At 45.6% G+C, this 15,284-nt stretch overlaps 1 protein-coding gene across 1 annotated transcript; it reads right to left on the minus strand.

The window, feature by feature from the left end:
* Positions 1 to 9,293: 9,293 nt before the first annotated feature.
* LOC100836788 (transcription factor MYB30) lies at positions 9,294 to 11,117 on the minus strand. The gene is made up of 3 exons (XM_003574501.4): positions 10,718 to 11,117; positions 10,460 to 10,589; positions 9,294 to 10,269 (listed from the first exon to the last, which is right to left on the minus strand). Exons 1-3 carry the CDS (start codon positions 10,848 to 10,850, stop codon positions 9,621 to 9,623), a joined length of 912 nt encoding a protein of 303 aa, XP_003574549.1. The 5' UTR covers positions 10,851 to 11,117; the 3' UTR covers positions 9,294 to 9,620.
* Positions 11,118 to 15,284: the final 4,167 nt, after the last annotated feature.

The raw sequence follows: 15,284 nt of genomic DNA on the forward strand, positions 1-15,284 counted from the left end.
GAGATCAACATATAAGGGGTGTTGTTTCTCACCTATTGAGCAAGTGAGCAAGGAAAATCCCCACGCGCGCTCCTCCTCCGCCTCGCCTCGTAAAAAATACCTGATATGCATGTTGATACTATTATGCAATCCCGTGATGCAACATTTTTTGAGAATATTTTTCCTATGAAAGATATGCATAGGATTGCTAGATTTTCCTCTGAAATATTACTTGAGTCTAGCATATCTGAATCTAATACATCTGATAATGAATCTGAACATCTTGAGGATGATGTTGAGAAGGATGACAATGAAGCTCCTTCCAGGAGTAAAGAGACGAAGGATTGCAAAATCTTTCGGTGATGACTTCATTGTGTACCTTGTGGAGGATACTCCCAAAACCATTGCAGAGGCATGTGCATCTCCGGATGTAGATGATTGGAAAGAAGCTGTCCAGAGTGAGATGGACTCCATTCTTTTTAATGGGACTTGGGAGCTATCTGAACGACCCCACGGTTGTAAGCCAGTAGGCTGCAAGTGGGTGTTCAAGAAGAAGCTAAGGCCTGACGGTACTATTGAAAAGTATAAGACACGGCTTGTGGCGAAAGACTACACTCAGAAAGAAGGCGAAGATTACTTCGACACCTATTCATCCGTTGCTAGACTTACTACCATTCGAGTACTGCTATCCCTGGCTGCCTCCTATGGTCTTGTCGTTCATCAAATGGACGTAAAGACAGCTTTCCTTAACGGAGAGTTGGAAGAGGAAATTTATATGAAACAACCAGATGGATTTGTGGTAAAGGGTGAAGAGAGAAAGGTGTGCAAGTTACTAAAATCTTTGTATGGACTAAAACAAGCACCTAAGCAATGGCACGCGAAGTTTGACATAACTTTAACTTCTGCATGCTTTGTCATTAATGAGGCTGATAGATGTGTGTACTATCGCCATGGTGGGGGCGAAGGTGTTATTTTGTGTTTGTACGTGGATGATATCCTGATTTTTGGTACAAACATAAAAGTGATAAATGAGGTCAAGTCGTTTATATCAAATTGCTTTGATATGAAAGATCTGGGAGAGACTGATGTTATTCTTAACATTAGGCTGATTAAGAATGAGAGTGAAATTACTTTATTGCAATCCCACTATGTTGAGAAGGTCTTGAGTCGCTTCGGTTTTACTGATAGCAAACCTTCACCAACACCTTATGACCTCAGCCTGATACTCAGAAAGAACAATGGAGAAGGGAAAAATCAATTGAGATACTCTCAAATAATCGGTTCCCTTATGTACTTAGCTAGCGCTAAGAGGCCTGATATCTCTTTTGCTGTGAGCAAATTGAGTAGGTTCACGTCAAACCCGGGTATAGATTATTGGCATGCACTGAAAAGGATATTGCGCTATCTAAAATGTACGATGAGTTATGGAATAGATTATTTAGGGCTTCCAGCTGTGCTTGAGGGATATTGTGATTCGAACTGTATCTCTGAAGCAGATGATCTCTATGCCACAACCGGATATGCCTTCGTACTTGGTGGTGGTGTGGTATCATGGAGATCTTGCAAACAGACCATATTGACGAGGTCAGCTATGGAAGCAGAGCTTGTTGCTTTAAATACAGCCACCTTTGAGGCAGAGTGGCCGAGAGATCTTTTGATGGACTTGCCGGTGGTTGAAAAACCAGTGCCGGCTATTCTGATGAACTGTGATAATCAAATGGTTATTACTAAAGTAAACAGTTCAAAGGATAACGCGAAGTCATCAAAACACGTGAGGAGATGTGTGTAGTCTGTCAGGAAATTAAAAAACTCCGGAGTGATAACTGTTACATATATTCAAACAGAGAAAAACCTGACAGATCCCTTTACCAAGGGACTATCACGTAATGTGATAGAGAGTGCATCGAGGGAGATGGGGTTGAGACCCATGAATGTTGTGCCATAGCGGTAACTCAACCTATGTGACCGGGGATCCCGTGAAGTAGGATCTGGGAAGAACGAAGCTATCGGTATAACAGAGGAGAGTATGTTATAACCCTCTCTATGTGAAGATGTGCGACTCTCAAATTGCTGTAAGGCAGGTTGGCGACATGCCTTAATGTGTTCATTGTGGCTATGAGTAGCGAAAGATGCTGTTCTATAGAGTATTCTTGAAAGAACACACCTATATGAGTCCGACTGTCTAACGTCGCAGTCTATGAGATTTGGGTGATCTCTAGTAACTCATGAAGAGACCACGAAGTATGACGCATATGCTCCACCCGCGGGGTAGACTAATGATAGCCCAGTACTAGTTGACTTTGAGTGAAATCTATTTCACGCCAGCTTGCAATTCAAGGCTTAGTCCATTGTGAGTATGGATGGATGTAACTTAAAGTTCTAGGCAGAAGTTCAACTTAACAGTCTCTACTGAAACACTAGTATATAAACAAGTAGCGAGAACAGGTAAATCTCTAAATGGGTATTTGAGATCTGGTGGGGGATTGTTAGAATTTGTGTTGTGGGCCTGATCAGCCCAAGCCCAATTTTAATAATTCTGAAAAATCTCAAAGGCCCATTCATGAAGTGGGAAGAGAATAGTCTCACCTTGCTCATTTAGAGTGAGTGAGACCAACATATAAGGGATGTTGTTTCTCACCTATTGAGCAAGTGAGCAAGGGAAATCCTCACGTGCGCTCCTCCTCCTCCCTCGCTCGCCTCGCCTCGCCTCGCGCGCACCGCGTTTCGTGGATCGATTTCAAGTTCGAGCCGTGCCGGGTCGGTGCGGGGCCGTGCCTCTTCTTATTACGCGCGTGAGGTATTTTTGGAATCTGTTACGGACGCGTGCAGATTTTGTGGAGTCGGTTCATGTTTACTAAACCGAACCGACCTATACCTGCGTGACTATATATACAGCCGCCCATCCCTCCGATCGGTACGCAACACAACCGCGCTAGGGTTTCGCCTGTCTCTCGATTTTGCGTCGTCGTCGTAGTCTACTCCATCCCGAGCGCCGGCGTGCAACAGCGATCGGGAGAGCAAGTCTTCGGAACCTTTCTCCTTTGCGATGCTGTACGGGAGAGGGCGAATAAGGTTTTTGGGAAGCGCTCTGTGCGACTGCTCGCTTCCCTTCAACCACGAGTCGTCTGACTTCCCGATCCGGCGGGTGCGCGACGCGCCGCCGTCTTCTTCGTCAACAACTTCGTGAAGCGAACGTAACAGCAATGTTTTCTCTCCACCGCAACAGTACGTGCATTGTGATTTGATCTGTTGTTTAGTTATGATCTGCGAGTTCGTATCGCTGTTCGTTGGGCTGTTTAATAGTTATAGTATTTTCGAGATGTAATCTGCTAGTTGTTACTGTCGTCATGATCTATATTCTGAAATTATTCATTGAATTGTTATTCTCGAAATTGCTTAATTTTTCAATAAATACATGTAATATTTTGCCAACAATTATAATTATGGAACAGCCGTGTGTGCACAGGGGAGAAGAATATTTCTGCATGGCTTGCTGGTTAAGCCTTTACACAAAGCTGGATCGAATCTCCTCAGACTTCATCCAAGTGTCGCGTTCGGCAATCAACTTATCAACGTCGACCGACGCCCGACCCGTACGACGTCGCGTCCATGACCACTGCTGCTGATAGCGGCGTGGCCAGAAGAGTCAAACCCCCAGAGTAAATTCACTTTGGCTGGTTACTGATCCATCCATCGATTGCATTAACGCCGGCCATCGTCAGGTGATCATATATACTGGATTTGCATCGCTTAATTTGCCTGCCTCCTGCGTGTTCCTGCCATCGATCACACACACTTATACACACATAGTAGTATTCTAATCTCTAAACTGTATACCAGTAGACGGACGATCGATTAAGATTTTTTTTCTGGATTTGAAATCCTGTACAGGGCTCTGTATATATATGAGCATACTATACTGGTCCAACATGTCAGCCGCGTCACGTCCATATCTCTGCTGGAATCACGCACGTCACGTCGAGTATATATGCTGCGTGATATATGATCCTGTGGGTTGACGAACCGGCGGTATATATGATTCTGAACGAGAGAGATGTATGTACACTGTAGGTGAGGTAATGTAGTACTGGATCGAGTACGTACGTGTGGACGGCGATGACTCTGAAGGAATTAATTAAGCGAGTAGGAAATTTCCGGGCCATATGTCAAACAAACACACGTTCTGGTATGGAGTGACGTGACATGGCAGCGATACATAGTATGTATACACACACATAGCCCAGATGTGATGGCTGGCACTGGCGCTCAGTCAGGAGGCCGGCCGGCCAGGGGGCAGCTGTTTCTTTCCGTTGCAGGGGGCCATGGCGTAGTAATGGCTATGGACATGAGGCTGACTCTTTCTCCTGCACCCCACAACGTGGCAAATTGGGTTGTTAATCGGAACATTAATGTAGCTACTCCAGATTTTTATATGAGCAGGAAGGATCTCTCAGTTATATTCAGTTACATCGCGCACGTACGTTGTACGTACCGGGTTGGGTTTCTCTCTTCCGTATGATTCTTGACATTTTCGCCGGCGGTAACGTGCCGGAGATGGATTTTATCTCTGGTTCGAATTGACTTGCCTCTACGTACGACAAGTGCGTGGATTTCGGATTATGTTGGCGCGCCCATGCTATTGCGTTAAATGCATCCTGGTCGATTTTTCCTTCTTCGCACAATGCTGGCCATGAGGTTAATTTGATTAATTCGACTCGTAGCACACTACGGAGTACTAGTCGAATTTATGAGAGTCCAGGTCAAGATCCAAGCTCCTGCACGGATGCTCTACTCTACGGACTCCTCTGTAGTACGTACTCCCTTGGATCGGCATAACTACACTGGTAGATTAAGATTCTTGAGCAGGCAACACGGTTTGCATCAATTGCTCGCGTATCCTAGTTCCAAGAGAAGATGACCAACGTACTGCTACAGTCTACAGGAGCACTGGTAGGGTAGTAGCCGCGGTGCGCAGACACACATGCATCTACAGGCTGTAGCTACTGTCTCTTCAATCCGCCTCTCGCTTCTCCTGCTTTACAGCGTGCAGAGAAACCAGGGGATCGAGCATGCATCCAGCTGATTTCTGTCAATAAGTCGTCTCACATGTGGATTGTGGAGCAAGGGAGGCATGCATTCAATCCTGTGCCTTTTCTCTTTCTTGCTCGATCGGCATTCATGTCTCCTTTGATGTGTTTTTTTATACTTCCTCCGTCCAACAAAAAATGTCTTAAGTTTGTTAAAATTTAAATATATTTAAACATTATTTAATATATAAATGCATTTAAGTTTTTCTTATGGAGGCCATGTCCAATGTGCTGCCGTATATAGCATGGACGACGACAAAGACGTCAGAATTTTTCTCACAAAGTATGTAGGTTAGTACAAGCTAGCTACGGCTATAACGCTACTCCCTCTGTTGTGCCTTAAGGGCCCTTTGTACTCTTTCTTTTTCTTTTGCTTCCCCCTCTCTTCTTGTAAATGTTTTTTTAGAAGTTTTAATATATATAGTGTCAGGATCTTTTCTACACTTTTCGGTCAAAAACGCTACTCGTTCTGTTCCCTTATATAAGATGTATTTTGGCAGGTCAATAAGATACATGAAAGAGGACAGGAAGCACGAAGATTTCAAATCTCTAGTCGACCCGCACACTAAGGTGTTGGAAATTTTGGTGGTCTACCCCTATTCCTCTGCGCTTTTCCGTGGTGCCGCTCACAATTCCGCAATCTGAGGTTAGGGGGTAAGAACCTTCTTATACTGCATCTACAGATAAGAGTCCTATTTTTATCATCAGATTTAAACTAGTTTTTAGATAGAGTTCAGATTAAACTACCAACCACGATATAGTTCATCCGTTAGGGACTCTAACTGGTCCTCAAAACACGTACCTGTGAGCAATGCGCCATGATCAAGTTTAAATTCCACTAATCATGTAGGTCGACATTAGGGCTGTAATCTATTCAATGACCTATCTCCTTCCGATTATCGACGTGCCCGGACAGTCTTTCCAATATTCATACAAGATATATTGTATTCCATTGATAATCGCCAGCTTCCTTAAAACACAGAAGTGTATTTAAGTACCTTCCAACAAACATGCATTACATGCATCTTATAACCATGAGCACGTGATTCCATAATGAGGTAACCGAGTATTAGAATTCCAATAAATAATAAAGTTGCAGGACACAAGAATCCTACGCAAGGAACAACGAAGAACTATTCAATTTGACGTGTTGATAGATATACGTGTGCGTGTTGTACCAATCCACTATATTTCTTTTTTTTCACGACATTTTTGTTTGCTTCGCCATGATTTGGGAGCATGATATATAGCATATCCCAAGGCAAGCAAATCGCTACTAGGCATTAGATCGTATATGCGAGCAATACAACAATGCTGGTGTTGCCCCCCAAAAAAATACAACAATGCTGGTGTTGCCCCACGCTTTTACTATTCTTTCGAGTTAAGGTGATGCATGACAGCAGTACATGGCTCAAAGTAACCTCTTGCTATTTTTTGGAAGATCTCTTGCCAGTACATTAGGGTCATTTCCCATGCACGCACATGCGACTGTCCTACAGTAATGAATTGTGAAAAGAAAAGTCTCTAGTTACCTTCTAGAACCAGCATAATCCCAGGCAGTCCAAACTGCAAAGCGGCCCCTCTCACGCAAAGACAACACTCACAGGCCTAAAGCAACATCAGAGATCGGAAGAAGAAGAAAGGACACAGTGTTTTAGTTGTAGCCACCTAGTAGTAGTTAATACAGTAGGGTCATGTCATGGCATGCATGAGAGGTCTGGGGACTCAGGGTTTTTTACAGCTCTGGGGAAAGAAAGAAGCCAACAAATAAGAAAGGTGCATTGCATATGAAATTATGAATGGCAGCATAGCACCAGGCTGCTGTTGTGGGTGCAAGCAAATGCATGCGCATGACTGGGCATGTAAGGAAAAGGTCAAAGGCAACTTTAAAACTCTTCAAGCGTGAGCATTTAAGTCTTGCCTGCATATTTCCAAGGGCAGGGTGACAACGGACAAAGCCCTTGTTCCCTTGCCCTTTAGTCTCACCTCAGCCTGACCGTTTATGTATATCCATGGGACTGCCAGTTCAATACCACTGTCTCGCAGTATGGCATGCAGGAGCAGCAACATTTGCAGGACCTCTATCTTGTATTTGTATACTTATTTCGTTTTCAGAAGCATTCTCGGTATACAGTTGGTCGTAATTCGTACCAACTTGCAGATTCAATTTACAGAAAAACAAAGTTCGATTTATTTTAAGCAAACACATGTTATATCAGTGATTATGAAGAGGGAGAATGTGAATTGTATGTCCAAGAGGACGCACTCCTGCATCGATCAAGTAACATCAAATGTTAAGTGCGGAGGGCAATGCCGCTTAAATGCAGTTATGTCGATCCCATGGCCGTGCCTGGCCCTCAAAGGGTCGCCATCACCAAGGATGTAATTAGGTTAGGTGTCCTATTAGTCATAGCAGCTAGCGAGACAAGGCCACACTAGTTGCAGAACATGAGGCCGTACAGGCCTGAAAGGCGCCATGGGTAGGCTCCCTACTGCCTCAGCGAGAAACATGCTAATCCCTTTCTACACCGTATGCGAGAGGATGCATATCCCTACACGATCTAAGTCGTATTTATTGGGTTTTGTCGCCCTGTCATTTTCTCCTCGCCCGAATGAATTACAGGTGTCTGGCGTGAAGGAGATGTGTTCTTTAAAAAAAATTAGCCTCTCCATGGCACTAAACCACAGCTAACTTCAATGATTATACCGTGGTCGCAAGTTTTTTGTTTCCTTTTGAAAGATAGACACGTCATTTCAATCTAAAAGTTCATGCATAGTCCGAATGATCTCAAAAGAAGAGATCACCATTGCAAACACTGAAACCTCTAGCAAGGAGAACCGCAACCTATCACCAAACAGGCAGCCACAGGATCATCAATCTCGAGCCCCGAAGAACTCGCCACCATAAGGATGATAGAATTCCGGGAAAATTCCAAGTTCCATCGCAGTGTATGATATAATGAGGATTACACACACGGCGTAACATGAGAGACATGTTGAGTAATATATCAACGAGAGATCTCGAGTTTAAGACTCGGTCAGCTTCAATACATCTCACAAGGGCCTACATAGATCTTACATTTAAGGGCTTAAGGACCTTTTAGGTGCAAGCAATTTAGTAGGAGCGATATTTGTTGACAAGGTTCAATCAAACGCCCCCCTCCGACCATTATCTACCGAGCATCGACAACAATTCCAAGAGAGTTGTCGAACTATCTAGGGCCATCCTTCGGACCCCCACCTCACCCTTCCTCTAGCGTCCAACTTTTACTTCAGGTGTATCGTGCCCAACCTCTTGTAGTACTCTACTACAACACTATGACGTATGTAAACCCCATTGAGTTGGGATTCACTAAAGACAACAATAAAATCATTGGGTCTATTTGAGTTTAACCCTTTCACGGTTACTTCATAATTAGAAAATACTTCATTTTATAGTACGTGAGTAGGGCTAGGGAAGAAGTTCGAGATACTTGTGAAAGAGTTTATCGACTCACTTCAAGATTGATCATCTCGAGCCATCAGTACTTGTAATCAATTTGTAAATATATTTGACACCCTGGAGGACACTTATTCCACAACACCTAATAAGTCCACAAAAAGGACACATTTGTTAAGTTTTCTAAAAATATATAATAAACTACGAAGTAGAGCGCATGTACTTAGCTACCAGGGACGGATCTAAGGGGGGTCGCAAGAGGGCACTCGCCCCTCCCAACCAATTTTATGTCCCTTATAAAAATTAGCTAAAGTATAACAAAATTCATCAGTTTAGTTATCTAGTAAGAGATTTGTCCCGTCAGGATAAAAAATGACCCTCTCATAACTAAATTCTATAAAATTGATGGATGTGATATCAATCCGTCACTAAAGATCTAATGGAAACAAGGGACAAGAGGTTAGTTGAGATACACATCAACCAGTACAGTACTGAAGCAAGCATTAAGCTGCATCACAACACCACATGATTCTCATGAATTAGTTCATCAAATCAATGCGAGATCGCACTAAACCAATGTGTACGACTCATCCATCTGCTGACTTTTCTCCTCGGTACCTCTATACAAGGAGATCTGCTGCAAATACGTACGCGCAAACACATACAATTTTAATGGAAGGAGATAGGCAATGTAGTACATGATCTGCAAACTAAGAAGATCACGAGCAAACGGGACTAGCAAGTGGTACAATTAATCTTCAATCATGCAAATTTAGAGCAGAGAACAATGATAATATGAAACTTTCTTGTAATATTAAAAGTTGTTATTGAAAGATGTACATTTGTTTTGTTTGCCACCTCCATTTCAGGACTGAATCATCATCTCGTTTATCCAGTCGCCGACCATGGATATTATCAGTATAGACTTGCAGGATCAGTACTCCAAACCCTAATGACCAAAACGCCGAAACGAAGCAAAAACTAGATTAAACCGAACTAGGTCGATCAACACCAGCTTCCGATGATCTAGATTACCCAAGGATCCCATGAACCGCATGATTGATTGGTTGGCTTCTTTCTTCAAGCTCGGTCACATTCTTCATGATCTCTCCCGTTTAGAAGAACTCGCTGGGGTCCCCCAATGGCACGTCGTCCAGCCCGACATCCCCAATCCCATTGTGCCCCATGCCCATGCCGTCATCGAACAGCCAGTTCTCCAGCATCGAGAACGCCGGCGGAGCGGCGACAGCCACTTCGTCCTTGGTCTTGCTCGTGACCGTGGAGCCCTCCGGCGTGGGCGCCGTGCCGCTGTGGCTGGCCGACGCGCCCTCGGCGGACACCACCGACGCCGACGACCGCGAGCCGGATCCGGAGCCGCCTGAGGACGCCTTGCCTTCCCCTGGACGCATCCAGCCCTCCAGCAGCCGCGCGATGTTCTCGGCGCTGGACGCGTACACGGCCCCCTTGGACGACCGCTCCATCGGCGCCGGCTTGGGCGGTGCGGGTGCCGTGGTGTCCAGCGAGAGCGCGTCGCGGAGGGCCTGGCGCGCGGTGTGGATGTCAGTCTGGAGACGCCGCTCCCACTGCCCCTTGGGCGCGGTGGCCCTGCTTTTAGCCTCGGCGCCGCCGGCCGTGGCCGCGGCGGCCCCGTCCTCGCCGGCCGCGGCGCTCATCTTCTTGAGCTTCCTCTTGAGGTGCGTGTTCCAGTAGTTCTTGATGTCGTTGTCCGTCCGCTCCGGCAAGTAGGACGCGATCGCCGCCCACCTAACCAAAAAACCAGAACCAAAAAGAATTGCAGTTGCAGAGTCGAGGAAACGAAAGCACGCACACTTGGTTAAAAATCCAGTGCCGGCCTAGGCCTAGCAAGCTAGTCCATCACACAAATCTGGAAACTTGGAATTAAACGACGGAGCAGGGAGCAAAAGTTGAGTGAAGCGAGAGATTTGTTAATTACCGGTTGCCGAGGAGGGCCTGGAGGTGGACGATGAGCTTCTCCTCCTGGTCGGTGAAGTTGCCGCGCTTGATCCCCGGCCGGAGGTAGTTGGTCCAGCGGAGGCGGCAGCTCTTGCTGCACCGCATCAGCCCTGAACAAATCCACCAAGAAAGCACATCGATCAACCCGCCGATCAGAGAAAAACACAGAACACCATAGTACTACCAGACTGAGAGAAAAAGAAATCAAAGGAAAAAAAAAAGCCAGGCAGGAGCGTACCGGTGTTGGTGGGCACGGCGCGCCAGTTGCCCGGGCCGTGCTCCTGGATGTAGGAGACGAGCATGAGGTCCTCCTCGGGCGTCCACGGCCCCTTCTTCACCCCGGCCTGGTCGCAGCACGGTGGCCTCCCCATACCCGCCGCCCCCTCGCTCTCCCTCCCTCCTGGCTTCCTCTTTTCCGGTGGAAGGTGAGAGTGAGAGGGGTAGAGAAGGAGAGGAAGGATTCAGAGTTTCAGATCAGGGGGCAAGCTTCTGATCTGTCCGTTTTTCTCGGGTTTTACAGACGGTGGTGTGGAGTGAACTGTGAATCTGTGATGATGATGAACCGAGACGGGAAGGAACCAAGACAAGGGTCCAAGAGATGAGGTAATGGGGACGGGGGTCGGCGGTGCGTCTCCGGCCGGGGGTATTTATACATAAGCGGCCCTGGGTTTGACCGCCCCGGCCTTGGAGGCTGGAGCTCGAGGAAGCGGCCAAGGATGAGACTGACGAGACGAGCCCAACAAACTTTCTCAGTTTCTCTCCTCCCTCTTCTCGTTTCTCTTCTCCTCGCCCACAGTACATGTGAATGCACGCACGTGAGACGAGCGAAGGTGACGTGGCCAGCGAGTGGATGCGGACAAAACCGGGCGCGGGCCAGAGCCAGAGCCAGAGCGGAAGTGAGATCGGGCCTCCTTGGCTTGGGCCTCCAGTTCGGTTCACGCTGCTTTGCTCCATCGTCTCGTTTTGGTCCCAGCGGGATTCGCGGACTCGGATCGATCCATGTGGCCTCTTCCTCCGTTCCAGCAACGCAGACGGCAAACTTGCTCTCTCAAAGATTCTAAAAAAGAAAACACTTGTTCTCTCTCTCCAAAAAAGAGCAGACGGCTAACTATGTTCTAACAAAAAAAATTACAGTACAACAAACACAAGCTCGTGGACGGGTCCCTGCCTCCTCTGCTCGCCGCTCCGGCGGTACGACGGGGTGGGGACACTGCGTTTGGCGCTATACGACTATTGTATGTCATCAAAATTAGTGTTTGGTCAACCAGCAGCCGCGTTACGAAGGCGACCTTGCACCTGCGCTTGGCGCTATACGGCTATAGCAGAGGTCATCAAAATTAGCGTTTGGTCAACTAGCAGCGGCATTATGAAGGTGATGACGCCATTGTGTGGGTCAAGAATAAATTTTTCCCGACTCCTCTTTCACCTCGTCGGTGGCGGTTTCGCCAATGGGTTGAGTAGTGTGGAGCGTTTGGTCGCTGCACTTTTGGGGTGGTGGATCTAACTTTGTCATCGTGTTTCACATGTAGTGTTACGTATCTCGGTTTGTTGCTTCCTTCTTCGATTGGTGAGGGTCGCCAACTTATGCTTCGCCGCGGGGTTAGTGTGGTTGTGTCTTCCCAGATTCGTCTAGTCAGATCTGGACCGGTCATCCAATCCTCTTCAATATCTTCTTTTCTAGGTCGATGGTTTGTTTCTCATAGCACTGGTCGGCGTCTTCTGCCTTCAACCAGCGATTTTCCGACTGCTATGTCAACAATGTTTTACTCACTTTGACGTGGTTCAGAGGTGCAGATGCATCATTGAGTTTCGATCACGGCACGCCACCAGCGAGTACGGGAGGAAGACGACGACGTTTACCCACCAGGATTTGCGTGTAATTTATTTTTTTAACTATAAAAATGGTACTTGTAAAGGTTGATTGATTTAATACCGGCCTTGGCCTTCTAAAAATATATTAAACCTTGACTAATACACGCTTGTGAATATATTTTTTGGCAAAACGGCACGCTTGAACAATCAGCTGTCACACACGACCATCGTGATGTCAGCACGGGATTGATCCAACAACAAGCACTTGGTTGCTTGGCCAACAACGTATCAAGCGTACGCACAAAAGAAAATCCCGATTATTAAAACAAGAGAAAAAACCGCATCTTGCGCGTCTGTATAGTCTAAATTGGGTCGGTCATTGAGACATTGAACATGGTGGGTCAATCGCTAGAAAAAAATACCATAAAAATCAATAATTCATTTAGCAGCACAAATGCACGGGTCACCTGACCAATTTACATTATTTTCGTCGACGCACGATTTGCCGCAGCTGGTTTGGCAGCAGAGGTCTGCCGTAAAATTGCAGGGACATGTTCGAATCGATGGGCAATTCAACATGCTCCGCGATTGGTCGGTCACCGGTGGCGCCACGGCTTCGTACCTGCTCATATTGCCACCGCCTCGGAATAATGGCGCGCGTGCGGTGCGGTGCAGGGACCTAGCTTGAGGAAACACAGTGCGATGCGATCCATGCCGTAACAACGACTACAGGCGTGCGTGGTAAACAACATTACTCAACACACACGTCCGTAGTTCACGTCAATCCGCCCCGTTCTTGGATGTTGATCAACACTTTACACTTAGCATGTATTTTTTCCGATCCTAAATTTTTAATTCAAATTTGATCAAATATGAATGTATCTATTCTTAAAAAACGTCTTGATACATGTAATATTTTGACACAACAATTTAGAATCGGAGTGAGTAGTCATGTACCCTCCCAAAGAGGTACATGCAGAGATCGTTATTTCTTTTTTTTTTGTCTGTCTCTGACTGTGCATGAGGATCGGCTCATATTTTTTGTAATAAAAAGAGAGGCATATGTAACATGCATAGAGTTTTTTTTTAAAAAAACATACTCCCTCCGTCTAACAAAAGATGTCTCAAGTTTGTCAAAATTTGAATGTATTTAGACATGACTTATTATATAGATGCATTCAAATTTAATCAAAGTTGAGACATCCTTTGTTGGACGGATGGAATAGCAGTTTATTTCAAATTTAACCGTATTATTTTGTGACAAGCGACGTATCCGTCGTCATTGTTTGTAGAGACTACGTCGATTTTAAAGTTTGCCAGCTAAGTCTCTCGGAATGCTCATGAGGATAGGACGTGGGGTGCGCTCTCAGTTTTTTTTACCACAATGTTGCGCGCATACATTACGAGTAAACACAAACAAGAAAGGAAATATGTGTCCTGAAGGCCCGTAAAAAAGGAAGGGATATGTAACGGGATCCACACGAATGAAGATAAAGCCTATATTGCTACTAAAGCATCCTTCTAAAGCATGACATTGTCTTTTTCAGTTAACCCGTCAAACATCGGAATGGCTTTAAGACCATCTCTCGTTCTCAAGGCTAGGGGCTACTGCTAGTACGAGACTCCCCGAAATATAAATCGGATGACGGCGATCTTCTTCCCAGTGCTTGAGCAGTAACTGAATGTTGTTAACTCAAGTTGCACAGTTGCAGATGTAAAAAAAAAGGTTGCACAGTTGCATGTTTGGCACAAGCTCAGTACTGCATTTGTTTTTGACTTCTGAACGTCCATAACTCCATATGTTGTGTGAAAGAATTATCCGTCTTAAGTACATACTGTATTTTAGGATTATTGGAATGACAGTACATGTTTTCCGCTGATTTCGCTCGAGTCACTCCTTTGACTGTTCATGTCAGCACGTGTGCTAATTTGCCACTCTAGCTCAACTGAATTCTCACAATGACAATGCCGCTGTTAACTAGCAGCATATTCATACGCTTTTCAACCCATTCATTACGAAATAGTGCATTAGGTGGTACGATAATAATGTTTAGCCGACGAGGAAATTTTGGTCAACATCTGGGTATCGTCTGGGCCGGGTTGTCAATCACCATTAGTACCGGAAAAAAAATGATAATTGACATTTGATAATTAATGCTACAGAGTGACGATACAACGCCATCGACATATACCTAGCTTGCTCGTATACCCCTTCCGATACATAACAAGTGTCGCTGATTTAGTACAACTTTCTACCATCAAATTGCAATTCGAGCCAGTGACACGGTTTAAGTCATGCACATAACAACACTAGAACCATTTTAATTTCGCACTTTTGATGAGGTTTATAGGATTTAAGTTTAAAAGCCGATTCAGTGTGAGACGGGAGACAGAAGAGGCGACCTCCCAAGCGTCGTCGGCGGCTTGGGTTTCCAACTTTTCCCTCCGCCGATGCCGCCATCGGTCCACGTCCGATGGCTTCCTTGGCCTCTGAGCTACGGTGGATCTTGGCCGCTCGCCCACAGAAGGATTATCATTTTTTGTTTTTAGATTTTTTTTCCAGTGTTTTCTTCAAGATGATGAAGCGACTGTGATATCTTATAACTAGAATAAGGTCATTCCTGTCTTGTACTCGCTCCGGTGGTGCGCCTAGCGCCGACGGAGGGCGTGGGGAGTGTGTATCCAACGAATCCGTTGGGTTTCGGCTGGCTTTTCAGGTTTCCAACTAATTCCTTGGGATCTAGTTGGCTTTCGTGTTCGTTGGTTGGTTTCAGATTGGGATCTTCTGATTTATGGTTCTCATCTTTGACGATGTTGCTACTCTAGTGTCCGGTCCTTTAGAACCTTAGCAACGACTACTCCATCTTCTATTACAAAAAGCGTTCTTTTGACAAGCTTTGTCATGTCTTGGTGATGGAGAAAAAGGATGGTGGTCAGCAGTCGGCTCGTTCTAACGCTTGTTGTTGTCCCTAGTGGTCCAAAGAACTATTTGT

The sequence above is a fragment of the Brachypodium distachyon genome, chromosome 3 (assembly GCF_000005505.3).
Source record: "Brachypodium distachyon strain Bd21 chromosome 3, Brachypodium_distachyon_v3.0, whole genome shotgun sequence".
NCBI classification, from domain to species: domain Eukaryota; kingdom Viridiplantae; phylum Streptophyta; class Magnoliopsida; order Poales; family Poaceae; genus Brachypodium; species Brachypodium distachyon.

Coding starts and splice junctions, on each gene's coding strand:
- LOC100836788 (XM_003574501.4), bottom strand. CDS start 10,850: ATGGGGAGGCCACCGTGCTGCGACCAGGCCGGGGTGAAGAAGGGGCCG. Junction 10,590..10,717: donor CGCCGTGCCCACCAACACCG/GTACGCTCCTGC, acceptor GGATTTGTTCAG/GGCTGATGCGGTGCAGCAAG. Junction 10,270..10,459: donor CAGGCCCTCCTCGGCAACCG/GTAATTAACAAA, acceptor TTTTTTGGTTAG/GTGGGCGGCGATCGCGTCCT.